Source organism: Lycium barbarum, chromosome 12, assembly GCF_019175385.1.
Source record: "Lycium barbarum isolate Lr01 chromosome 12, ASM1917538v2, whole genome shotgun sequence".
NCBI classification, from domain to species: Eukaryota; Viridiplantae; Streptophyta; class Magnoliopsida; order Solanales; family Solanaceae; genus Lycium; species Lycium barbarum.
In genome coordinates this window covers 72,733,221-72,760,913 of record NC_083348.1, presented here as the reverse complement: position 1 = coordinate 72,760,913, position 27,693 = coordinate 72,733,221, and the positions used below count along the sequence as shown (strand labels likewise).

General features: G+C 36.3%; 3 protein-coding genes across 3 annotated transcripts; 2 read left to right on the top strand and 1 right to left on the bottom strand.

The window, feature by feature from the left end:
* Positions 1 to 4,872: 4,872 nt before the first annotated feature.
* On the top strand, positions 4,873 to 6,712 carry LOC132622005 (amino acid transporter AVT3B-like). The gene has a single exon (XM_060336512.1). It carries the CDS (start codon positions 5,132 to 5,134, stop codon positions 6,407 to 6,409), a length of 1,278 nt encoding a protein of 425 aa, XP_060192495.1. The 5' UTR covers positions 4,873 to 5,131; the 3' UTR covers positions 6,410 to 6,712.
* Positions 6,713 to 11,758: 5,046 nt separating this feature from the next.
* LOC132622004 (amino acid transporter AVT3B-like) lies at positions 11,759 to 13,718 on the top strand. Its single transcript, XM_060336511.1, has one exon. The coding sequence runs from the start codon at positions 12,024 to 12,026 to the stop codon at positions 13,311 to 13,313; it is 1,290 nt and encodes a 429-aa protein (XP_060192494.1). The 5' UTR covers positions 11,759 to 12,023; the 3' UTR covers positions 13,314 to 13,718.
* A 2,511-nt stretch (positions 13,719 to 16,229) lies between these two features.
* LOC132622002 (actin cytoskeleton-regulatory complex protein PAN1-like) lies at positions 16,230 to 26,686 on the bottom strand. The gene is made up of 13 exons (XM_060336510.1): positions 26,304 to 26,686; positions 23,611 to 24,721; positions 22,476 to 22,694; positions 20,906 to 21,132; positions 20,095 to 20,169; positions 19,824 to 19,895; positions 19,649 to 19,747; positions 19,456 to 19,524; positions 19,264 to 19,378; positions 18,540 to 18,608; positions 18,030 to 18,375; positions 17,737 to 17,857; positions 16,230 to 17,528 (listed from the first exon to the last, which is right to left on the bottom strand). The coding sequence occupies exons 1-13, from the start codon at positions 26,439 to 26,441 to the stop codon at positions 16,554 to 16,556; spliced, it is 3,636 nt and encodes a 1,211-aa protein (XP_060192493.1). The 5' UTR covers positions 26,442 to 26,686; the 3' UTR covers positions 16,230 to 16,553.
* Between the last annotated feature and the right edge of the window lie 1,007 nt (positions 26,687 to 27,693).

Below are 27,693 nucleotides of genomic sequence, written 5' to 3'. Positions count from 1 at the left end.
ATGACGTTGCTAAAGATGAGAATGTTTCTATGATGATTACGACGATGATGGTGATTTCATGTTTAAAAGTCCCAAGCTTATGATTTCAATGTGAATATCAGAATGTTGAGTTATTTTCGTGATTTTCTTGATTTTTATTCATTGTTGTTGAACTCGCCTTATAATAATTGTTCCTTCAAGGTGAGATAGAGCGATGATGATTATTCCATAATATAATCGGAGGTTACCGGCCTTACGTCACTCCGATGTATTTATAACTTTTATTTGGCTCTCATGCATACTTTATATATATGTATGTATTTTCTCACACCACACCGCGCTATAGTCGGCCGGGCATGGCACGTAGATGTGCACACTACTGCAGTGGGCATGTTATGATATTGCCCCGGACGTGGGAGGCCCGGACGCGGGTTAACGATGATAATACCGAGCCTTAATGGTCGGGCATGATACTATATATGTGACACCGAGCCTTAATGGCCGGGCATGATACTATATATATGACACCGAGCCTTAATGGCCGGGCATGGTACTATGTATATGTATAGAAATGTTCTTTTTAAAGGCTAAACATGCATGACATCCGCCTTATGAGGCATTCAGATGTACAGGTTATTTCTCTTATTCCATGTTACCTTTCATATCTATATTATGCTGTTATTCATGCCTTACATACTTAGTACATTATTCGTACTGACGTCCCTTCTTGTGGACGCTGCGCTCATGCCCGCAGGTAGGCAGGGAGACTGATCTGACCCATAGGTGTCCTATCAGCGGATTCTCAGGAGCACTCCACTTTCTTCGGAGCTGCATTCTATTTGGTATTGTCCTTATGATCATTTGTGTTCTATGTAGAGGCTCGTAGACATGTGTGTACAGTTAGATGTTTTATAGCTCCACCGGTTCATATTGTTGTATAATATATTGGTGGCCTTGTCGGCCTTATTTTGAGCTCTTGCTACTTTATTGCTACTTTACTGTTAGCCTTGTCGGCTTTATGATATATGTTATGTTGTGACGACCTTGTCGGTCCGCATATGAACATATGTGCTGAATGATCGGATATTCCTATATTAGGCCTTTTCTGCGTGCAGATGTTCTTTGAGTTATGGTTTATAATGTTCAGAGTAAAGGATAAGTCAGGTGGTTCCCAGCCTACGGGTCGGAGCCCGTCATACTCCTGGTAGGGGTGTGACACAGTGGTACTTCTGTGCTCAAATATTCGCTTGTTTCTCTCTGTCCATAGGGTATATATCATCTCAACAACAATCATTGCATATTTGAGCTTGCTGAGATCTGCCTTTGCCATTTGCAATACATCAGTGTAAGAACTCTCCCCAATTTGTAGCAGTAAAGTCTCTTCCATTGCTCCATTTCGACACTCTAGCCCACAGGGCCCTTGCAACAGAGCACCGGACAAATAGGTGCTCATGTTTTCAGGTACCAGGTTACATAACACACATATTTTTGTAGCCTCAAGCCCCCATTTGATTAATCTGTCTGCAGTTAAAAGCCTTTGATGCATACAAAGTCATAATGTAAAGCAGGCCTTTGGCCTTGCACAATTACCAAACATGAGACACTTCAATGGTATTCTTGGTAGGTCGCCCAATAGCTGAAGGTAATATCTTCTAATCAAACTTTGCCTGGGGTGATGATTTTCATTTAGCTGCTCCATGGTACTTCTAGCTGCCACAATCTTTCTTGTCATCCAACTGGCCGTTTGGGGGATTGGAAACGCACTCCACTGCTGCCCCTTAATGTAGTAAGCATGAACCCATTTGACCCATAGCTTATCTGCTTTATGAGCTAGGTCCCAGCACAGTTTTGTCACAGCACTTTGGTTCCATTTCTTTAATTGAATAAGGTTCATGCCACCAGTTGATTTAGGACTACACATATGTTCCCACGCCACTAGGGCTTTTTTGGTTATTACACCCTCCCCTGACCATAAGAAGCTTCTGCAGTAGCCATCTATTACCTTAAGTATCTTTGAAGGAATAAGGAATAGTTGGGACCAGTAAGCTTGGATCCCAAAGAGCACAGATTGGACCAACTGCATCCTACCAGCATAGGACAGCTTTTTTGTTGTCCATGTTGATATTTTGACAGTGATCTTCTCTATGAGGGGCAGCCATTGGATGATTGACAGTTTTTTTGTGGAAAGGAGGACTCCAATGTACTTAAAGGGTAGCTCACCTAGGGAAAACCCCAGCTGTTGAAGGATCTGGTCTGCAGTATCTTGGGGAACACCCCCCAAAATATATGGAACTCTTACCAAGGTTGGCCTGGAGGCCAGAGGCAGCTGAGAATTTCATGAAACATTGTTGCATTGTCTTGACTGAGTTCAGGTCACGTTTGGAGAACAGTAAGAGATCATCGGCAGAGCATAAATGCGTGATTCCGAGCTTGGCACATTGAGGATGAAATTTGAAAGCTTTGGTATTTTTGAGATCATTTAGACTTCTGCTTAAGAATTCCATAGCTATGGCAAAGAGGAATGGTGACATGGGGTCACCTTGCCTTAGGCCCCATTTAGGTAAAAATAGGTAATTTGACTAAATTATCCCTATTTAAATAGGTATTGAGATTTGGTCACTTAACACTTAATAAGGGCAAATCTGGAAAAATAAGGTTAATTTTTTCTTGATTTGATAAGTGGACACTCTTTTTGAATAAAAAAATAAAAGCTAAGTGGACACTCTTTTTGGATCGGAGGAGTATTGCTTATACTACGTATTTGTTAAACCTAGAAGTGTTTATACTACTTATTTCATATATTATTATTAATTATATTTCTCACTAATTCAACCCCATTCTCCTCCTTTCGGAGAAAAAAAAAACAAGGGCAAAATTGGTTCTCTTTCTCTTATTTTGGAACAGCCATTAGTAGGAAGGGTATTTTGAGCTATTTGGATAATTAGCGCGCATTTTGAGCTAAAAACGTAACGGCAAGAGCATTTTTTAGCCAAAAAAATATAATGAAGGATAAATCTGACCTATTTCAACTAGCATAGGGTATTTTTTAGCGTTTTCCTAAGAATCAATTAACATTCAAACAAAAGAAATAAATGAAAAGGGTAATCTCTAACAATACATCATTTGTATATGTACTTGTAAGTTTTAACCTCAAGACTTATGAAGCTCATATTTATTTTATTGCAACTTATTACTTTTATATGTAAAATAATATAACATTTTTATATGTAAAATCAATTATTTATTGATGATTGTAAAGATATTTATGTATTTATGTATTTTTGGTTTTTTATTATTTTCAGATAATTTCTATTAAGCACCCATTTTCAAAGCAAAAATTCATATTGAAGACTTTAAAGTTTGTGGGCATATTATGTATCCTTAACTATTTTTAATAAGTAATCAAAGGTAATTTCATATAACTAAGAATTCAATTTTAAATAAGTTCTCATATATTGATAAACATTGCAGTGTTGTTGGTGTATTTAGTTTTGATAAATTAATAATAATAAGTTTAATGACATTTCGTAGCAACATAATAATGGAATAATGATGGATTTTTGTTTACATCAGAAAATAAATAGAAAAAAATATATTAAAATAATGAAGAATTTGCGATTAAAAATGAAATTTGTCGCTAATTTTTGTTGCAGAAAGTTTTAGACAAAAAATTCCTATCGCTTACATTATTATTCATGTTAGTTTTACATATTTTATTTTATTAAACTAAACAAAAAATTTAAAATCTAATATGGTTGGTATTTTTTTTCCGGTGAGGAAGATGTTAATATGGTTGGTATCTAAGTCCAATTCCTATTAAATAAGTACTAGTTGTAAATTCGAACTTTAAAAAATAATGAAATTATATCTAATTAATGTGTGAAAAGTATCATATAAATTTCAAAATAACTACATTTTTTTTTCGAGAAGTAGCAAAGGAATATCGCTGTCGTGAGGAAAAAAAATATTGGATTGATCGAAGGGGAGGAGAGCAATATCTTGTGGGAAAAAGCAATTGCAAATCAAATTGTACACTGTATTTACGAATAAAACTAATATGATTTATGTACAAAAAGGGTCTTGTATCTCCTGTGACTTTTATTTGATATTTATAACACTTTTTTATGTTATTAAAATTATAATATTAAAGATTTAATATACTTGATATATAAGTGTGTAACCAAACTAGCTAGTATAAGTAATTCATATTAAACAAAGTATTACTTATAATTTCACATGTAATTTAAATAAATAGAATATTTGATTATATCAAATTGAAAAAAACCCACATGTTGTATTTATCTATATTGACACTAATTATACTTAATATAAATCAGTGAACAAGTTGTAAAGCAGTATTTTTTTTCTGAGTAGACCGTAATTTTTTTTAATAAGCAAAAAGTATAATTTTTTAAATTAAATAAACAGCATAATTTGCTATATACATCAAATACAAAAATTATGTGGAGACTATTCATATTCTTTTGTATGGTAATACAGCTCAATTTTAGTTGGTCAAATGTTTCGGGAATATGAATAAATCATTATATTTATTAGTGTGTTTTGGAGGAAAATATTGCAAAGTTAAAAGAAGATTATGGTAGTTTTTTCACGGTTGTGGCCACCTTTAGGCCAAATAAATATGATCATTTAGCAGCTCTCAGTGTTTTAATGGTTCTTAGACCAAAACTTAAAAAAAGAGAAATTTACGTAATTATTGGAATATGATGGAGCGTGTGTATATAAATTATTAAATTGGATTGCCAACTTGTCATCTTTGTCTGGTTCGATAGTTTTCAAGTGGCTCAGATCAATTTGTAATCTTACAGCTCAGCATGGCCCACCATATATTCAACACGTTCCAACAACCATCGGCAGGTTAAAAAACAAAAAGTAAAAATATAGCACATGAAAAAACTTATATCATACCTCTTTGGTCTCCTCTTTCTTTGTTTCCAAAAAGATTTCACAAGGACCAATAAAAAAGAAAAAAAAAGATTCAATCTTGATCTGTGTTTTATTCACAAAGACCAAGAAAAGGGGTAAAAGATTCAACCTTGATCTGTTTTCTTGTCAAACCAAATCTAAAGTTTTGATTTTTCTTTGTGGGATTGTGTTAAAATTGAATTCTTGATTTTGGGGGGATAAGAATATGGGGTTTAAGGAAGATGAAGCAAGTTCATCATCACATGTTTTGAGCATCCCAAGAGAAGATACACCACTTCTAGGCAAGAACCAACACCTTTCTTCTCCTTCAAAGACTTTTGCTAATGTTTTCATAGCTATAGTTGGAGCTGGAGTTCTTGGTCTTCCTTATACTTTCAAAAGAACTGGATGGGTAATGGGTACTCTCATGCTCTTTATAGTTTCCTTTCTTACCTACTATTGTATGATGTTATTGGTCTATGCTAGGCGTAAGCTTGAATCTCATGTCAAAGCTGCAGCAATCTCATCTTTTGGTGATTTGGGATTTGCTGTGTGTGGACCTCTTGGTAGATTGGCTGTTGATGTTATGATTGTTCTCTCCCAAGCTGGTTTTTGTATTAGTTACTTGATTTTTGTGGCTAATACTTTAGCACATTTGTTTAATTATTCAGTTGCAAATCCAGATCCCAAAATCTTTGGAATTTCACTTAAATCAGTGTATATCTGGGGCTGTTTCCCATTTCAGTTGGGGTTGAATTCAATTCCCACACTGACCCTTTTAGCCCCTTTGAGCATTTTTGCGGATATTGTTGATTTAGGTGCTATGGGTGTTGTGATGGTTGAGGAACTGATGATTTACCTACAAAACAGACCTGTTATTGAAATGTTTGGTGGGTTCAATGTGTTCATCTATGGTCTTGGCGTGGCTGTGTATTCTTTTGAAGGGATTGGTATGGTTTTGCCTCTTGAATCAGAGACAAGAGACAAGGACAAGTTTGGGAAAATCTTGGCTTTGGCAATGGCCTTGATAACTTTGATGTTTGGTGCTTTTGGAATAGTTGGTTATTTTGCTTTTGGTGAAGATACCAAGGACATAATCACTACTAATCTTGGGGGAGGATTGCTTAGCACCTTTGTTCAGATAGGCCTTTGCATAAACCTATTTATCTCTTTCCCACTGATGATGAATCCAGTGTATGAAATAATGGAAAGGAGATTTTGTGAAGGCAGTTACTGCTTGTGGCTGAGATGGCTTGCGGTTTTGATAGTGACATTTATTGCATTAGTTGTACCAAATTTTGCTGATTTCTTGTCACTTGTTGGGAGCAGTGTATGTGTTTGTTTGGGGTTTGTGTTGCCTGCTTTATTTCACTGGATTGTGTACAAGGATGAGCTGAGATGGCATGGTTTCGCTTTGGATGGTGCATTTATGGTCATGGGCTCATGTTTTGCAGTCTATGGAACCTATTCTTCCCTTATGGAGATCTTTGCAAAAAAGGCTTAGTCTTTTTAAAATAGCATTTCATAAGATGTATATTGTGGGATACTGGTCTAGATTGAGTTCAGTTTACTGCTGAAGAGATTGTCAAGCCAGAGAGTTAGTTCCCTGTTTGTTCTACTAGTAATAAATTTGTTAAGCAATATATACACATATACATGGCAAGTGATAAGCAGCATTGGTGTGTGAGGGTGTGAGAGTAAGTAATATTCATGTATGGTGATTTAATGGCCAATTTGGTTCACTTTTTAATACTACTACTTGTTATGTTATGTACATAATATTATTTGGATACACCAATTATGATCATCTTTAATTTTCATAATATAGTTTTTATTAATTCTTGGTTCCATATGAAGTGTTGGGTTGAAGCTTCTTTGTCCATCTTTGCTTAGGAGTAGGACTGATTTTGGAGGAAAATACAAGATCATTTCTACAGCAGAGACAAGCAAACCAGAACTGGTTAGTTTATTGAAATTTATCGTATGAAGTTGATAAATGCTCAAGAGTACATGAGTTTATTCTTATACTGAACAAGGTGAGATCCACCTTGTGACAAAGTAAGGATCAGTTTGGCCATGAATTGCAATCAGGTTGATTTGAAGTTGAAATGACATGCAATTTGGATCTCAAAAGTTGTATTTTTTCTCATAAACATGAAAACCTCACAATTTGTGAAAAATATCGAAACTTTCCGACTCTTATACAATCTTTCCAAATGAGTAAATCATAGTTCATAAACAAGGTAGCGAAATATCCTAAGGCGTCACATTAATAAATCGCATATCTCCATGTTCCTTTTATAAATAATGGAGTAAATTCCCTAAAACGTCACTTATGTATTGAGAATTCTCTACCAATATCATTTTTTTTTTTTTGTTTTAGGACTATAATATCACCCAATTTTCACTATTTTTCTCAGAATATACTAAACAAACAAAACTCTCCTTCTTTCCTAATTGGCATGCCATGTCATATAAAATTTTAATTTTTAATACTATTAAATTTATTTAACTCATCTAATCCATTTAACTCAACCCAAACCCATTTTACCCAAGCAACTCATATCTTAATCCATTTAACCGATCAAACAAGTCCGTAACTTTTACCGTTAAATCTGTTGATTGACCTTTCCTGTGGCAAAGAGAGGAAGGCATTTTAAAAGAAAAGTCATGAAGGATTATGCAGTTGTTGTGCAGAAGAAGAATAGAAACTCTAGTAAAATGTAGGGATTATGTATTAGTGTCTTTTGTTAGTCATGGGAAACTGTTTAGACACATTATGTGTCTTCTTTTGCTAAATTCTCACGGTCATTTTATGGGCTGCAGCAGGTTACTTGACATACTTCATCACAAGCTTCTTTCAGGTATTACTGCTACAATTTATTATTTTGAACATCAACTTTGTTTGTGCACACATCTTGATAAGGCATATGGTGAAAATGTTACTAGCTTAACCTATTTTTCTTTCTAGATCAATCTTTAAGGAACTAGTCTAATTGTCTCCTCAATAGAGTAAAAACACCAAATTTTTATAGGGAGAGAAAATATTATCCTCCTAATTAAATTTGGTAATATGAGCCATTAACTTTAGTGAATAAAAATTGGGTATAAAAACATTGAAACATGAACGATTGTTGTTATCTCCTTGTGGAATATGAACGATTTGAGTAAAAGTTACAGACTTGTTTGATGGGTTAAATAGGTTAAGATATCAGTTGGTCCGGTAAAATGGGTTTAGGTTGAGTTAAATGGATTGGATGAACAAATAAATTTAATAGTATTAAAAAATTAAAATTTTATATGACAACTAGCAAAGAAGGAGGATTTTGTGTGTTTAGTATATTCTGAGAAAAATAGTGAAAGTTGGGTGATATTCTAATCCTAAAAGACACACATAATATTACAAAGGTCTACTAGTCCAATAAATCAATAATAGTAGTAACTAGTTATTCTTTAATACAATAATTTTTCCACATGGTATGAACAATCTCTTCACATCTAGCATGGGTCTTTTTTTTTTTTTTTTTTGGTAAAAAGTTAAAATTATGGGTCTTTTTTTACATAATATAAACTTATAGTCGAGTTTTAAATTCTTAAAAATTTGAAATCACAAACTTGAAATTGAAATCCTACATTTAGGAGAATTTGGAATTTAAAATTGAAGTTGAAGTTTTGTTCAAATATCATATACAAACTCTAATTTGAAATCAAATCTTCAAACTTGAACTCCAAATTGCATGGCCAAACGCCTATTAACTAAATAACTACTAAGTATAAATTGAAGGCAGGAAATATAGAGCTTTAAAATTAACATAGTCCTAGGGTGTGTTCGGTATGGAGGAAAACATTCCGCAAAATATTTTTCAATTTTCTCATGTTTGTTTGGTAAAACAATTTGGAAAATATTTTCCTTAGGAAAACAAGTTCCTTAAAAATGGAAAAACGACTTTCCTAAACAAAGTAGAGAAAACAAATCCACAAGTGACATTTCACGAACCACTCAACTATCAAACTCCAATCAGTCCCCAACCCATGCACCACCTACCCCGCAACCCACCCCCAAACCTCAACCACTCCCGCAACCTATGCACCATCCACCCCAAACTCAATCCACCCCCCCCCCCAACCACTCTTGCAACCCATGCACCACGCATCACTCAACCCCTCGATTTTTTTTTTTAATTTGTCTTCTGGGTTTTCTACACCACCACAACCCTCCCCCCCTCCCGAAAAAAAAAATTCTACACTACCCTACCCCCCCCCCCCCCCCCCAAAATTAAAAGTTTTTTTTTTCACCCCATCCACCCCAAGACCACCCCCCATCCAAAAAAAAAAATTAAAAAGTTTTGAAAAGTTTTCTTTTTTTGATTCTCTACACGCATCCCTACCCCCCTCCCGAATTTTCTACTTCATATTTAATTTTACCTTTATAAAAAAATTATAAAAATTAAAGTTTGCATGGTTAGAAATTAAAAAATTTGGAGGGGGTGGTGGGGTGAGTGGTGTAAAAAACCCAGAAAAGAAAATTAAAAACTTCAAAAAAAAAATTGGGGGGGGGGGGGGTGGAGATATGGTAATGTAGAAAATCCAGAAAAGAAAACTAAAAACTTCAAAAAAATAAAATTGTGTGTGGGGGGGGGGGGGGGGGGGGAGGGGTGATGTGGAGGTGTAGAAAATTCAGAAAAAAAAATTGGTGGGGTGGGGTGGGGGAGGGGTTTGGTGAGGTATGGGGTGGTGGGGTTGGGGGAGTTTGGTGGGGCTTGGGTGGGTATTTTGCTGAAAATATTTTCTACCAACCAAACGAATATGAGAAAATAAGTAAGAAATTAACTTATTTTTCACTATCCAAATAAAAATAAGAAAATAAATAGAAATTCACTTATTTTTCAGGAACACATTTTCCTCTGTACCGAACACACCCCTAGAACCAATTCCACTCACAAGTTTATGGCAATAGACAAACACTGTTTGCGCTGCATTAAACACTGCCATCAATCAAACTTGTTCTGATTAGGTGATTTCTTCCACCTATCAAGCTTGAGTGGATGAAATTATCCGGTATTAATACTAAGAAAGTATCGAAAGAATTTAGTCGGATTGCGTGAACTATTTGGATACCACAACTATAAGAAAAACTCTTTAACGTTCTTTGGTGCAATGTATGGATAGTGACGCTGATGGGACTTCCTTGTTCCTACCATAAGCGTAAAATGATAAGACTTAAAAAGTTAAAGATATTTTTGAAAAGAGAGTGAAAATAACTAATGTGATGTTTCCTTTTCAACAATAAAAATACAGAGAAAGAAGAAGGAAAAAAAAAAAGAACTCCGGAATATCTATATCGCACTCACCTGTTTTGACGTGTCCATTCCTTATTTTTTAGCTTTTGAATAATTAATTAATGACTAATGTGGGGGCTGATGACGGTTGGGCGGTTGTTCAATCAAAGCAAACCAAAGAGATATTGGCATTTGGCAATTAGTAAAAAATTATGTGCTTATATCAAATTAATGGACTGACATGTGTTTGCATATGATTTCCTTTACTTAAATATGCTTAAGTAATATATTAAATTGTTTAACCGTAATAAATTGATAAGATTTGACATAATATTGGAAGCGAGTCAATTTTAATTCGACAACTGATGGAGTATGAAAAGGATCTCGAAATATTGTTCCACATACGACGCACCAAGATTTAAGTTCATGAATCAAAACATCTCACATCAATTACATATTTACATAATATACACGCATACAAATGGGGGAATCTGAAGTTGAAGTAACAACTATAACATCAAAACTAGGAAAAAGTATCTGTGCATAAAAAGAGAGCTGGTCTATTTTAGTTCAATACCTATTTGCCTTCTTTTAGGTACTTTGTCAATGGTTTTGTCAGACGAATCTTCTAAATTGAGAAATTTATTTATTTATGTGTACTTTATAAAGCGCAACAGGAGGTAAGTAGGTACATAGACCAACGTGAGCCGTGTTTTAAAAAAATTAATTATTTCTTTGTCACCCAATTATTATGTCTGGGTATCCCAAGGAGACATGTACCGTAAAAAAACGGTACTTATAATATAACATGACATGAAAATTCGGTTTGAGTCGAATTTTAATTAAAATTAAAATCAAACTAATTTAATCGATTTTTAATTATTAAAACCAAATCAAATCATACATATAACATACCTATCGGTTTGATTGTTATCAGTCTTGGTTCAGTTTTTTGGTTTTTCAGAAACCTAATAATATTTCTCTTTTTCATTTTTCCCTACGATTAGGAAAAAATTTTCCATCTTTTTCAAACTTATAGTTTGTTATTACCTTTTTTATTATGGGAGCTATAATTTTCTTGGATTATGAAGAAAAAGTCTTAAAATATCTACTTTAATCAAGTGAATAAAGTTTATAAGGAAAAAAAAAAAACTTCTTATATTGTTTCTTTGAGTAAATGAGTTTGGATTCATGATTTTTTTATGAAATGGGCTTTGATGAGTAAAGTTCATTAACATGTTAAAGATAAAGAAATTTTGATGAAAAAGTAAACAAAATATTCAAAATTAATGTACTGTGTATATATTATTAATTATAAAAATTGTTTTCTTCGATTAGTTTTTAATAAAACCAAATCAAACCAAACCAAAACCAAACAACTATCGGTTTATTTAATCAGTTTGGTTCGATTTACTATTTGGATCAGTCTTTTAACTAAAAACTGAACACCCTGGTAGGTATAACCACCGTATATGTATAACGTAAGATATACTCCGTTCGGTCATAGGTTGCATGTCGGTTTCAATTTATTATTTTCTTTTTGGACTATTTTTTATTTGGTTAATCGGAGGTTACCTTTGCAGGACCGCAACCATATGCCGCCATCCTTCAATTCTCCCACGTTTCATTTGCGCTAGAATTTAGGGGAAGAAAATCCATCTACATAGAGGAGATAAGACTTCCACAAAAAGCAAAAAGAAAAAAGATTCCAATCCTATCAATCTTGTTTTCCAAATTCATTCAAATCAAGATCTTCCAATCTTTTTTCTTGGTTTTGTGAAAGACAATAGCGTTGCATCTGATTGAATTGAATTCTTGATTTGTGATTAGTTAAACAAAATGGAGTTTAAGACAGATAAAACAAGCTTATCATCATCCCATGTTCTAAAAATCCCTGGAGAAGATGCACCATTTTTGGGCCAAAACCAAAATCAACAACATCTCTCTTCTCCTATAAAGACTTTTGCTAATATTTTCATGTCTTTTGTTGGTGCTGGAATTCTTGGATTTCCATACACATTTAAGAAAACAGGATGGCTAATGGCTTCTCTTTTAATCATCTCAGTAGCCATTCTTACCTATTATTGTATGATGCTTCTTGTTTATTCTAGGCGTAAGCTTGAATCCCAACTTGAAGATTTAAAAATCTCATCTTTTGGTGATTTGGGATTTGCTGTTTGTGGACCAATTGGTCGTTATGTTGTTGATGCTATGATTGTTCTCTCCCAAGTATGTTTTGCAGTTGGATACATGATTTTCATAGCTAATACTTTGGTGCACTTGTTTAATTCTTCTGTCACAGGGACAAATCATAAAATCTTGGGATTTTCACCAAAATCAGTGTTTCTATGGAGCTGTTTTCCATTCCAGTTGGGGTTGAATTCAATTCCAACTCTTACCCTTTTAGCCCCTTTGAGTATTTTTGCTGAAACTGTTGATTTAGGAGCTTTGGGTGTAGTGATGGTTGAAGATGTGATGACTTACATCAAGAATAGGCCTAATGTAGAAATGTTTGGTGGGTTCAGTGTGTTTTTGTATGGTGTTGGTATGGCTGTTTATGCCTTTGAAGGTATGGGAATGATTTTGCCTTTGGAATCAGAGACAAGAGATAAGGACAAATTTGGGAAAATCTTGGGTTTGTCGGTGGCCTTTGTAACATTGTTATATACTGCATTTGGCGCATTAGGTTACTTTGCCTTTGGGGAAGGGACCAAGGATATAATCACTACTAATTTTGGGCAGGGATGGCTTAGCACTGTGGTGCAACTTGGTCTTTGTATAGACCTTTTCTTGGCTTTCCCACTGATGATGAATCCAGTTTATGAAGTGATGGAAAGGAGATTTTGTGAAGGTAGATACTGCTTGTGGCTGAGATGGCTTGTGGTTTTGATAGTGACTTTTGTTGCATTGGTGGTTCCCAATTTTGCTGATTTCTTGTCACTGGTTGGAGGCAGTGTTTGTGTTTGTTTGGGGTTTGTGTTGCCTGCATTATTTCACTGGATTGCGTTCAAGGATGAACTGAGATGGCATGTTTTGGCTTTGGATGGTGCATTTATTGTCTTGGGCTCAGTTTTTGCACTCTATGGAACCTATTCTTCCCTTATGGGGATGTTTGCAAAAAAGGCTTAGGCTTTTTAAAATAGCATTTCATAAGACGTTACTGTGGGATAATGGTCTAGATTCTTGCAACTATATGTTGTTGCTTGTGTACCTCTGCTTCTTTTTTTCTCAGACTGCTTTATCATGACTTTTCACTTCCGTTGGTTTCATTGAGCGGAGGGTCTTTCGGAAACAGCCTCTCTATCTTCCGAGATGGGGTAAGGTCTGCGTACACTTTACCCTCCCCAGACCCGATACTGCGGGATTTCACTGTTTATGTTGTTGTTGTTGTAATAATGGTCTAGATTGTGTTCAGTTTACTGGTGAAGAGATTGTCAAGCCAGAGTTAGTTCCCACTTTGTTCTACTAGTAATTAATTTGTTAAGCAATATATTTACACATATACATGGCAAATGACAAGCAGCATTGGTTTGAGGGTGTGAGAGTCATATTCTTGTACGGTTATTTAGTGGCCAATTTGGTTCGCTTCTTAATACTGCTAGTACTTGTTAATGTTATGCACATAATATTATTTGGGAATGGATCAATTATGATCGTCTCTACTTTTCATAATGAAGCTTTCATTAATTCTTGGTTCCATAATGAAGTGTTGGGTTGAAGCTTCTTTCTCCATCTTTGCTTAGGACTGATTTTGGAGGAAAATACAAGATCTTTTCTACAGCAGAGAAACAAGCAAAACCAGAACTTGTTAGCTTATTGAAATTTATCATTGGGAGTTGATAAATGCTCAAGGCTCCAGAGTACATGAGTTTTATTCTTATACTGAACAAGGTGAGATCCACTTTGTGACAACGTAACTATAAATTGAAGGCATGAAAAATCAAGGTAGTCCTAGAACCAATTTCACTATAAATTGAAGATATGAAAATAAAGCTTTAAAATCAACATTGTCCTAGAACCAATTTCACTTACAAGTTTATGATAATAGATAAACACTGTTTGAGCTGCGATAAACACTGTTTGAGCTGCAATAAACACAGCCATTAGACTTGTTCCAATTAGGTGATTTCTTTCGTCTGTCAGGTCCAGGTGGATAGTGTTACTCGATATCTATAAGTCTGGGTGAATAGAGTTGCTCAATACCTATACTGCTGAGAAAGTATTTAATGAAATTAGTCCAGGTGGGTGAGCTTAGGACACCACAGCTATAAGAAAAACTCTTTTATGTTCTCTGGTGCTCCAGTTACATGGCCAAATGCCTTTGGTGAAGAGAGAAAGGATATAATCACTACTAATTTTGGGCGCGGATTGGTTAGCAGCATGGTGCAACTTAATCTAGTGACCTTTTCTTGGCTTTCCCACTGATGATGAATCCAGTTTATGAAGTGATGGAAAGTAGATTCTGTGAAGGCAGACACTGTTTGTGGCTGAGATGGTTTGTGGCTTTGATAGTGTCTTTTGTGGCATTTACAGTACCTAATTTTGCTAATTTTATGTCACTCGTTGGGAGCAGCGTGTGTTGTTTTGGGGTTTGTGTTGCCTGCTTTGTTTCACTTGATTATGTTCAAGGATGAACTAAGATGGCATGGTTTGGCTTTGGATGCTGCATTTATTGTCATGGGTTCCAGCTTTTGCAGTCTATGGAACCTCTTCTTCCCTGATAACGATCATTGCAAAAATGGCTTAGCTTATTCTTTATTTTTCCAGTGAATAGAATTTCATAAGATGCATGTCATGCACCCCGGTTTAACTATTCTTGAAAAGATCCTTCCAATTCCTAATGGCAAAACATCTGTTTTTTTTATTATTATTTTTTTTAATTACATAAGGGCTAGGAGTAGGGGAAGGGGATTACAACGTGGGGATTCGAATCCTCACTAACAAGGTGAATTTTTTTTATTACATTTGTTTCTTTCCATACTAGTAATAAATCTGCTTCAAGTTAACCTTGGCCAATGATAAGCAGCATAGTTGTTACTTGTTAGACACCTACAAGTCCTTCGGTTGCAGCATGGGTTGTGGCAATATGTGGTTGTATCAACAGTGACTTTACAGACTTAGGAGGGAAACTATCATCCCAGTCCATCCATCAAACTTGTAGAGCTTCTCAAGGAGATCGTCCTTCGACTCTCGAGAAATAATTTCAATCTTTTTATCAGTTTATTTTTGGAACATTACTTTTATTTTCACAGCCTTGTTATACCTAGCGTTTTTTCATGAAACATCACCAATGCAGTTCATCCAGCGATAATCTTAATTGGAATAGTTAGCTGCATCACAATCAAATCAAGCCATCATTTCCTCAACAATGTCTTTGATTCATCAACGCTACTTTGATACAGCGCTTCTAAAAGCAACAACTCTAACAATGCATTGCCGTCTGCCAAAACGACAAAATGTTCTACTAACATAGTTAGTCTTATAAACAAAGCTCAACTTAGAAAGCTGCTCAAAAAAGATAAATGCTTTACCTTCAAGTCTTCAACCATGAGGTTGAGGATTCGAAGTGTCAAGGGAGCAATGCAAAGCGGAAAGCCCCACTGCTTCTCCTGAATAAGGAAAATTGAGGGATTGCGAGTAACCATATATAAACTAACTGGATAAATAAATAAGAAATGAATGAATGAAGCCTTATGAACCCGAAAAGTAAATAAGATATCCTAACTGCTAAAATGTGCAGAAACTCTACTTATAAACATTAGAAACTAATGTTAGGAAATCAGTGTGAGGAAAGATGAACAGGGTAAAGGCTAAAAGTTCATATTTCTTGCACCTGCCCAAAATAACAGGAAAACAGGACCACCTCAAGCAAGATATTACATTTATTAGCAATATAGCACTTTAAATCCGTCGAGTATAATGTAATATTCTACTTCTGAAACTACAGACTTCCGCAAACAGTAAAATAACTTGCTAGGAATTCACCACCCCTACACAAAGAAAATCGCTACTCAGCTTCAGCTACAAGGGTACCAAAACCACTCCTAAACCAAAATACCTCTCCAATATCAACTGATTAAAAATGTTCATTATACACTTTATACATTCAATATGGGTGAACCAGCAAAAGTTCTGTCCACTTTGAAGTCCAAAAAAATAATGTGGTAGACAAGGTCAAAATTCACAAGAAAAAATAAAAATAAAAAATCAAGCTAAAAAAATAATACAACACAGCTTATCGCGATGCTAATGCATGCTGCCCACATCTTTATCTAGTCACAACATTACATACCTACAAACAACAAACTGGCCAAAAGATAAAAAGAAATAGAATAAAAGAGGAGTTCGTACTAGGACTCCATGATCCCATCAAAACGCTTTCCAACTATCAGAATCTCTTCTTGGTGTCTGACTCTCCGCTGATGTCTTAAATGGATCATTTGACCCAAATGGATCTGCATCATCAAAAGATGTGAAACCATGACCGTGGTCTGTGTCCCTGGTGCTACTCATGGAATCAAACCTACTTAGTGACTCGCGAGGAGGAAAGAGCCCAAAATTATAGTCAGAGTCTGCGGTGCTGCGAAATGAATCGAATCTAGCAAACGAGTCCCGCTGCTGGAATGAACCATGATCATAGTCAGTGTCTCTGGTGCTGCGCATTGAATCAAATCTTGAAAGAGAGTCACGAGTGCCAAAGGGGCCACTATCCTGCATGTTAAAGGAATCGAATCTGGAGAAGCTGTTTGAGTTTTCTTCAAACCCTTCACTAAGTCTTCGAGGTGAGTTTGTAGAACTGTACATTGGTGTGCTTGGAACTGAGTCACCGAAGGCAAATGGACTCTTATTCTGGAACATATTATCTGCATTTGGTGAGCCTCCTGAATTATAAGCTGGTGTGCTAGGAACAGAATCAAAGAAGGGACTTTGCCTCGAGAACAAGGTATCAGTCTGAGTGAATCCAGCATTTTGACTTGGGGTGCTTGGAACAGAATCAAAGAAAGGGCTTTGCTTCGGGAACGTGTTGTCTGAATAACTGAATCCAGCATTGTAACTTGGGGTGCTAGGAACAGAATCAAAGAAAGGACTTTGCTTCGGGAACGTGTTTTCTAACCCAGCATTGTAACTTGGGGTGCTAGGAACAGAATCAAAGAAAGGACTTTGCTTCGGGAACGTGTTGTCTAACCCAGCATTGTAACTTGGGGTGCTAGGAACAGAATCAAAGAATGGGCTTTGCTTCGGTAGCGTGTTCACGGACTGTTTGGACCCCGTTTTAATAGGGGCTAAGCCCCAATCATCAGCTCCAAAAAGAGAAGATTCCTTGAGATTGTCATTAGCTGAATCCTGCATAAACGAAGAAAGCAATATAATGTGGAATTTCAGCTTTTAAATAATGTCAAAGGTATTCTTCCAAAGTCAAAATGAGACTAACTCTGCAAAAGAGAAGAAGGTTGCCTAGACAATAAAGTACTACAGCATGCAAATTGCAAAGGTCTGCATCTAACCTAGCAGTTGCAGAAGTGAAAAAGAATATGCAAAATAATCCATTTACCTTTGCAACAGAATTAACGTCCCATGCGGCATCAGTGTCAAACTTGGTATCAAACGTACCCCAGCCAGATTCATCAAAACCTTTGTCCCTCGAGAACACAGATTCAGTATCCCAGTGCTCACTGCACTCATAAAATTAAACGAAGAGATTCAGATTTCTAGGAAACTGTAGAACAGTTTGTGGAAGGTGGAATCCCTCTACAATTGAGTATTCTACACAGTTTGTCATCATTGGAAAACAAAAGAACATGATATACTGAATCACCCAAAAGAGGAACAAAACCACCACATTACCTTTGGGCAGCATGGGGTGAACCATCAAAATTGACATCCTTCCTGTGCACAGACTCTTGGAATTGTTTTGACGGGCTCTCAACTGCATTGCTCCTTGATGGACTATCAGTTGGACTTCTTGCTGTTTGATGACGTCCATGTGCAGATTCCATGTCACTAACTTCCCTAGCTTGTACGTGGCTTGGCAGCTTATCTATCTTTGCATCAGTGTCAGCATCAGCTGATGATTTTCCAGAATCATGGTCAGCTAACGAAGATGCTTTCTCGCGAACCAATGAAGACTTTGGTTTAGGAGGGGCAATAACGTTTTTCACATCAAGCGTGAGCTCTTTCACAAATGTGAATCCTGGAAAGGAAAAAGATTCAACAATAAAGTGAGCCACATTTAATAAATTTCTACAACCCTCGCATCCAAAAGCAACCCAAAGAAGAAAAAAACTTATTCAATGGCCTCTTGAGGTGTTTTGAGTGTCAGCACTTTGATTTACAGGCTGGCTTCGTAAAACATACCTTCATCTTCAAACTTATCCCACTCTTCATCCCAGTCTGCTGCAACCTCTTGGATGCCTGGTTGCCAACCTTCGAAATTACAATAAATAGTATGAGAAAGCATTTGAAAAGAATTTACATCAATGAAAATTACAGACCAGAAACATGTTGAGCTTAGGTTACAGACTCCTAATGACAGTGGCTAAAGTTATACATCACGCACCTCCTACTTGGCACTACAAATTGCTGACCAACTGAGAATACACATGGATCTCCAAGAAAAAATTAGCATCATTTTATGAACTAAATGGAATTGAGGTAAATATAAAGGGGGAAGACCTTTTATTTTGAATTGGATGTTTCTTTAGAGAAATACTGGCCAAAAGAGTCAATCTATAAACAGTCGGCAACAAGTTAATTCTAACGCCTCAATAAAGAACACACTCAAATTGGCTGGTAAAATGGAAGGCTTCGCTTGAGATTGACCAGTTAAGAACAGAACAATCTCCGCTAGAACCACAATTTCTTCCAGCGAATCATTTTTTATTATCAAGATTCTTCTCAGGAAAAATAACTTTGTCAGTCACAGTTCAGCGCAAAAAATAACAAGGCATTGGAGTTATATTTCCGAAACAAACTTCTTTATTAGATTTTACTGACTTTATAGAAAAATATAGGAATAGATGAGACAACCAAATGAAAGCTTATGTTACCACACAAAGTACAAAAAGACTTGTGCAATTACCGAATGGAAGCTCAAGCAGAGTAGTTGGTTTAGCTCGTAACCCATAAGTTTTGCACCGCTCATTCAGTGCTTTTACTAGCTCCTCAAGGTTCACCTGAATGTGACTAGCACGGTCCTGTAAAAGAGAAACTTCTGCTTCAGAAAAGTTCTACGTATCTCTTATCAAATTGACTAGTGAAACAATTTTCCAACCTGGATACCATCAGTCTTGCCATCTTGATCCATTTTAACAATTTCCTTGTATAGCTCCATCTTTTTCTCCTATAAAAGGTCCAACAACATAACATTTAAACGCAAGACAATTTCACATGATTTACAAGAAAATATGAGAAAGGGAACTTAACTATACACCAATGCATTTGACAAAAAAAAAATCCACAAATACCTGAATATCCCGAAAGGTGGCCTCCTCAATTGTCAATTTAGAAGCAACATCTCCTGTCTGCTTGTATTTCTCTTCATATTTTTTAGCCAATAACTCAACCTGCCAAACTCTCCATTTTAAGTTGAACAACAAATAATTAGAGATGTGGTTTCCCTATGTTCAGAAAAGTTTTTACCTCTCTTTTGTCAGCAGCAGTTCTTTGAGTGATCTCATTTAGTCTATTGTCGCATCGGCTTTTGTATAAAATCTGGTAAAAGAAACAACAATAGAAAGCAGACCATTTTAGTGTTGTAGGTTCTCTTCTTTTTGGCATACGGATTGTATACGGGGTTTCCCCAATTGTTATTGAAATTATCTACCTTATCAAAAAAAAAAAAAAAAGAGGGATATATAGATCTCAGAATATAATTGATTGAACTTGAGGTGTACAAAGATCAGACACTCACTATTTCTTGCATCTTTGCATGGTAGAACTGAACTTTTTCTTTTGCTTCCAAAATTTCCTTCTCCAATTCCATGACCTTCAATATTATGGTATAGAGGGAAAAAATTGTATTAATAAATTTGGCAGTTACAAGTGCCAACAGACATAAGAAGAGGCTCCACTAGAATTAAGTTAAGATTCAAACATGAAAATCCATTTTTGGTCCTCCATAGTATCAAATTAACAATTAAGGAAATTCAGAAAATGTCAAATATTCTTTGATTATAGTCCTCTAAACACCGAGAAATAATCAAGAGTTAGTGCTACAACTTTGATGACCTGATAACCAAGAAAATTATTACAAGCCAGACACAACACTATCCACACCAATCATATAATTCACATTCTGAAGCAAATTTGAATGTAACATTGTTGTTTAACACATCAGACAAACTATTTGTCAATTGGTTCCTAAAGAAAAGTATTCATTTGCCTTCCAGTACATTATATCCAACCAATAAATACAATATAATCTAGTGTAGAAATAAAAACAGAACACACCAGCAAATCATGTTAAGTTTCCTGCAATGCACGAAACAGCGTCCTGTTGCAAGTGTTGCAACTTCGGTTGTATTAACAGACTTCACTAGTAGACACATACTGTTCAAGATCCATTCTCAAATTACCATTCATTTTCTCACTCAGCTAGTTAAAGACCCAATTCTCAAAACTTAAAATTCAGATAATCATGGTAAAAGAAGAAAGTATTGGAAGAACTGAGAAAGACTGAGGAGGAGAGGAAGTAGCCGCCGAGAAGAACAGTTTAATTTCACCTTCTTTTCTGCTTCAGTTGCTTCCTGGAACTTTGAATTCAATGCATCCTGTTCCTCTTGGCTAAGTTGGTCAACAAGATGCTTCTCCAGTGCAGGAACTTTAGGCTTTTGCTGAGCAGGCTGCACAGCTTCATTGAGCTGGGGAATGGGAACTGGACGCGGAGGCTTCCCCGGAGCACCAGAAGCCATCTGTCCTGCACCCCTTGGCCCCTGTGTTTGCTGGGAGGCTGGAAAACAAAAGGAATCATGAGATTAAATCAAAAGATAAAAAACAGGAGGGAAATTCTCCAGACCGATATCAAATAAAATACTAGCAAACACCTGGACGGATTGACGTTTCATTTTCTGGTATACCCTGGGAATACACTATCAATTATATAAAGCAATATGGAGACACAAGTTTTAGATGAGGTTAGCACCCCTTCTTGAACAGAGAAGGACGAGAGTTTGACTGGGAACCTGTCAACTACCTTGGAAAATAGGACGAGGTTCAAATGAATGAACCACTATAAGAACCTGTCACCTCTATCCCATCAAGTTGGAAAATAGGACGAGGTTCAAACTCTTTTCATAATTTTGTGATTCAAGTTTTAGTAAATTGTGAATTGGGCACATTCCACATACAAAGTTATCATCAGATGAAATGCTTATAAAGCAAAGAGTGAAAGAATCTCAACATTGAACTCGAGAACCTTAAAAGTTATGGCTGATTGGCACATGACCACTTCGGGTGCCCTTACATAAAAATGTGGGATAGTCGCTCTGTTCCAATTTATGTGACCTATAGCCTGTTTGGCCAAGTTTCTAAAATTAGCTTATTTTGAAAAAGTGCTTTTCAAAAAACAACTTTTGGTGAGAAGCAGATAGTTTTTGGCTAATCAATTTGAAAAGTACTTTTGAGCAGCAACTAGTGTTTGAAGAAAAAACACTCCACTTTTGGCCTTGGAGAAACTTGGCCAAACAGGCTACAAGTTTGATTCGGCGTGGAGTTTAAGAAAAGAATGAACACTTATGGAACTTGTGATCCAAAAAATGTCATAGCATTTGTGCAGCTCTAAAACTTATGAAACTTGTTGCCTTGAACATGCTAGAAAATTTGTGTGGTTATAAAAGCTTTTCATTAAGGGTAAAATGGGAAGTGTAAAGTTAATTGTTTCCAAATTAAGAAGTGTGTCATTCATTTTTTGGAACAGACGAAAAAGGAAGTGTGACATAAACAGGAATGGAGGGAATATTATACAACTCAACACCCTCCGCGTTTGTAACTTGATGTTTGGGCTTCACTCTATGACTTGAATGCTGACTTACGAGTATGGAAACAGGTTTACCAAAGGTTTGGCTCTGATATCATCTGAATGTGGCTGAGTCTAAGTATCCAGTCCAAAACCTAAGGCTATGGATGGAGTGAATAAAGGCCTGTATAAACGCCTTTAGATGCATGTATATACCACATGAGGGAAATTATGTAACTCAAGACAGAATCAGCTGCTCTTTGCTAATACAAACATGTGCATTCACTGGTCATGAACCATCCATAATGAACATTATAAATGGGAGGAAATAAATGTACCTGGTGTGTGTCTCCAAGCAACAGCACCGTGTGATGGGATAGGTTGACCAGAAGCAGGCAATAAAGACTCGTCAAAAATAAGATTGGTCGGAAGGACTGAAGGAAGAGGGCGACCTTCCCTGTGCCGCTCCATCAGGTAGAGAGCAATGCAGAATTCCCTTAAAGACAACATGCTGTCATTGTCTTGATCAGATAAATCCCACACCTGTTTCAGCACCTCTGACAAACGAAAAGCATACCATATTATTGTTTTGAAGGACCAAATGACCAACAGCTCGGCGAAAGAAAGAAAATTCAGTATGAGTTCTCATGAGCAAGAAAGGTGTTGTGCCACAGGTCATAATAGACGGCACAACAATGTCTTAAAGGACCTGTATGAAAATTGTATCCTGATAAAAGTATGAAGTGCATAACCCCGACGGAAAATAAAACGCTATGCTATACCAGAACTATTAAAAAGTAAAGAGTCCCCACGCATTCCAAACTTTAGGAAAAGCTACTAGATGTTTGAATAACAACCATAGGCTCTGGAAGCCTAAGAATCTACGATGCAAAGCCCTTACCAAGCAAGAAAATATTTGGGCAGGCAAGAAGTGAGCTTCCTAATCAAGTTCCGCTATTTAATAGTAAGCGATATCCATCAGAAATATTTCAAATACCCAATTTCACAGGGCGACTCATGATTAACTAGATAACTTATCTGGTTTAAGCTCTTCAAAGTAAAGAATCAGAGTTTGTAAGGAGTAAAGCAACTTTATAAAAAATTGTAGATGTATACGGAAAAAAAATAAGCATAGATGATTTATTTTTTATAAGACTAATCTTCATTTGACATTTGTACAGTATTGAACTGGATTCCAACATATCCACTGAGCTCTTAAGCCGTAATTAAACTTAAGTACATAAGTAGTGTAAACCTACATACACAACTAGTATTTCTAGTTAATAAATACTAGAAATATCTGATGTCCCAGACCACTTAGTAATAACTAAAGGAGACATAACACATTCAGTTAATCGTAACACAACCAGTAATAGATATTTGTAATTAACAAATAAATATCTGTCTCAGAATGAAACAACCAGAAGGAACATGGAATTTCATAAATAGATCAAGGCAGTAAGCAAATCGCACCTCTAGGCAGCCTCCAACTTAGAAACAGGTTCCTTGCCTCCTGCCCAGAAATTTTTCCATCCCTGTCCGTGTCCACAGCCATAAATACTTTGCTGTACTTCTGATAGTCAGACCGAGTCATTCTTGGCCAAGGAAGCTGAGCCTGACTAGAGCGAGAATTTCCAGCTGCATTAGGATTTGCAGCAGCACTTGGCACTAAGACCTGTTGGTTTGGTCTCCCGGTCAACTGAGCTTGCTGATATTGGTTTACTGGTTGCTGGGGAAGTGCAACTTGTGAAGCAACTGAGCTGGCCTTTACTGGATGTTGGAACCCTGCAGATGCAGGGACCATGGCTGGTAAGCTACTAGCAGAAGATAAACTAGGTGCGGAGTTTTGTTTTGGTTGAACTGATGCAACTGAAAATGCATCTCCAAAAAGCGAGTCAGATGCAAATCCATTTCCAGATACTGGTACTGCTTTAGGATCCTTAGCATCTGGCTGGTTACCGCGCAGAGTTGAATCGTTTATTTTAGATGAACCTGGTGGTGCCGAATAAGTGGTCTTTTGTTGGTTCTGCTGTGGAGAAGCATGATCAAATCCATCCTGACTTCTAGAACTGATACCTATATTAGGAGCTTGGGAAGTAACAGCTGCTTGGGAACCACCATTACCAGCAAGCCAATCAGAGGAATTGCCAGCACTAAAAGCTGCCCTGGTACCTGCACCTGACATTCCTTGACCAGGAACACCTGGTTGAGACGTGAAACTGGTGCTGGGTACGGATGGTCGAGGGGGCCTGAGGTACTGGCTTTGCTGAACTGGTAAGCCCTGTTGACCCCTAATGCCAAAACTTGGTGCTGCTGTTGGAGCAGCACCACTAACTGGAGGCACTGCAACACCACTGACTGGCGGGACTGCAGAACCAACTTTATTCGCTGGACGAGGACCTGGTATGGCTGCAAGGTTTATCTGGGGGGCAGGAATTTTAGCTGAAGCTGGCGTAAATAGTGCAGCTTTCACTATTTCTGGGGTCAACTCTCGTTTCTGCGCCACCGTAACAAGCCTAAGATAGTTGAAAAATTCTTGGCGACTAAGGAAACCGGTACGACTTTGATCAACATATGTCCATATCTGCATAAAAGCAAAAGAACATGTGAACTATAGTGAGAAGACACGAGGAAGTTGATAGATCCGGATGTTAAGCAGGAGTTGCAGATGGACTATTTACGAACTACAACTTCTTCCACATCTAGATTATCTTTAAATCTGCTTTTACACCTGTCTTCTGGCAAGCATCATAATTGGTGTTGCACTACCTTATCAAGTATAACAAAACAATAATGTCTGAGCCTTACCACTCTAACAGTCTGAACCACAAAGCTATCTGCTGCAACTTTTGCTACATTCTCAAGTAGCTCTAACACATTTTAGTAGTTGTCCTACTTCCAAATTTCAACCGTACAATGTCCTAATTTCTATTCTAAGTTACCAGACCGCTATTCATTTTGTTGTATTACTAGATATAAACGGGGTGGTTTCAAAAATTATAATCTGGTACCGTTTCACTAATAATCTTTGACAAAACTTTTCATGTATCTCATATCTGCTACCCATTTTCAGATTGTTTACGTTGAGTTCCAAAATGTTCATCTAATGCAACAAACGTAAATTTCTCTTCATTTTTTTTTTCTGAATTAAACCGTGTCTTTCCACCCCAAACACCCTATTTCTGCTGAATAGCAACGAGTTTGCAAGCTCAAATGACTGGAACACTTCAAGGTATTTGACAATAAAATGCTTCGAGCCCACTCGATGGCCGCGAGCACAGTAAAAAAGGTATAAGCAAGGAATAAATCAAGTGACGGACGAAGAGGTAAAAAGGCATGGCATTGCAATGAGAAGTGAGGCAAACCAACATCCATATGCAGGCAGACTATACATGCGAAGAACATGTCTCATCGCGTGAGTAAAAAGTCGCGCTTTGATAATGAACATTGCCATAAATGAAGGTTTTCTACTAAGTGTGCAGTAGCTAGAACTACAGTGTCAGACAGGAAGAAATGGTGCGCCGAAACATACGGAGAAGTGAAGCTAACAGAGGTTGAATATTCTCTTGTAAACTAAAAAGCAATCAAAAAACAATGTCAAACTGATCTAGACTGTGACTGAACACTCCGAATCAGAGGCGTATGTAGCATTAGAGTTGCGGGTTCAATTGACCCGTAACTTTTGACGCGGAGTATAAATTTATGTATAAAAATTTTACTATAATTGCAATAAAAATAGTAGATATGAACCCATAACTGTAAAAATATAATGAGTTCAATGCTAATAATCTTAAAATTGAACCGATAAAATATAAATCCCGGATCCGCCTCTGCTCCAAATCATCCTTCTTATCCAAATAGTTAAAATTTCTAACCCAGCCAATATTTGACATATAATTCTAAAACTAAAGCAGATTTGGACTAACTTCCATTTAGAAAAAGAAAAAAGAAAAAAAGATTCAGATTAACGGTCTTTTTACTTCCAAGTTAACAATGGTGCCCAAAACAAGCTAGCTTACATCTCGACTAGGAATTGCAGAAAGAAAACACTAGGTGATAGCCTTAGTGGACAAAGTTACCTGATACCGTATCCCGTGGAATTAGTCGCAAGCTGGCCCGGCCACTAGGGTTAGAAAAAAAGAAAAAGAAGTAGAGAAAGGGGAAACCTGAGCAAGGACTGGTTTGGGCAAATTGGAAGCTTGAAAAAAGGCAACAGCCTCAACACCACTGATGCGACCATCCTGATCCAAATCAGCTCTGCGGAAATAAGCCTCAAATTGATCCATATTGGGAGTTGCAGCCATTACTGAATTTGATTCAATCGAATAACTGAATTAGATCTGTGAGTAATTAAGCGAGTCGTTACGGAAGATCCGACGTGATCTGCCGGAAATGTGATGTCACAACAAGTTTGATTGGGGGGGCGTGTGGGGTTTGTGCTTCCTACAGCCCAAAGCCACCTTGATTGCACCTTCACACTCTATGCTTTTTTCCACAATATCATCATTGTGTGCTGGAATACAGCCTTTATTTTTTTATCCCCCTTTTCTATTCATCCCCATTTTAACAGTATTCTAATTGCAACATACTCCATTTGTTATTACATTGTTGGGTTATATAAGTGTAATTACACAGTTAGATTAATATAAAAATAAAATTTAAATATCAAAAATTAAAAATTAATATTTGAAAAATATGCATTTATCAACACATTATTTTTTGAAAATATATTAATTAATAATCATATATTTGTAACTAATATTGTAAAAATAATTGATATATATTTTGCAAATTAATAATATTTTAATTTTAATTAATTATAAAAATTAAAAGCATACTTTTTTGTGAGAACATCATGTATTCGATGTTTGACAAAAAAACATAATATTTATAAATATAATGTCATAACATTATATTTATGAGTGGTTGTGGGTGCTGATTAGGAATGGTGTTGGTTAATAGTGATGTTTGTGGTAGTATTTAAAGGCGGTGGTGACTAACAATAGTGGTTGTGGTGGTAGTTGGTGGCGACGGCTAATAGTTGTGATGAATGATAATGATAGCTAATGGTGGTGGTTGGTGATAGATAGAGGTGATAAATGGTGATGATGATAGTAAATAATGGCTAGTGGTGATGACGGTTGATTGTACTGATTGGTAACGACATCGGTGGTAGTTGTGCGTGGTTGGTGGTTGGCGATGCAGTGAATTGATGAAATAGGTAAACCGTCATCTTTATAGAAATTCTTGAATAGATATCTTAAAGATATTAAAATTGTGATATATCTCAATTATTTAGATCTTTCATAATTTTGTGACATATCTCAATTATTTAGATCTTTTCATACTCATTAAATGGTTGTAACATAAAAAAACGCACTTAGAGGTTATTTGATTCATGGTTATGAAGAGAGTTATTCATATATTAAAATTAGCATAATCAATACCTTGTTTGATATCTTGTTTAGTTGCTTTGTATAAGTTTCAGCAACCAATATCACCTTTAATAATTATTTTATCATTCCACATAAATAAAATAAATACTATAAGTTATGA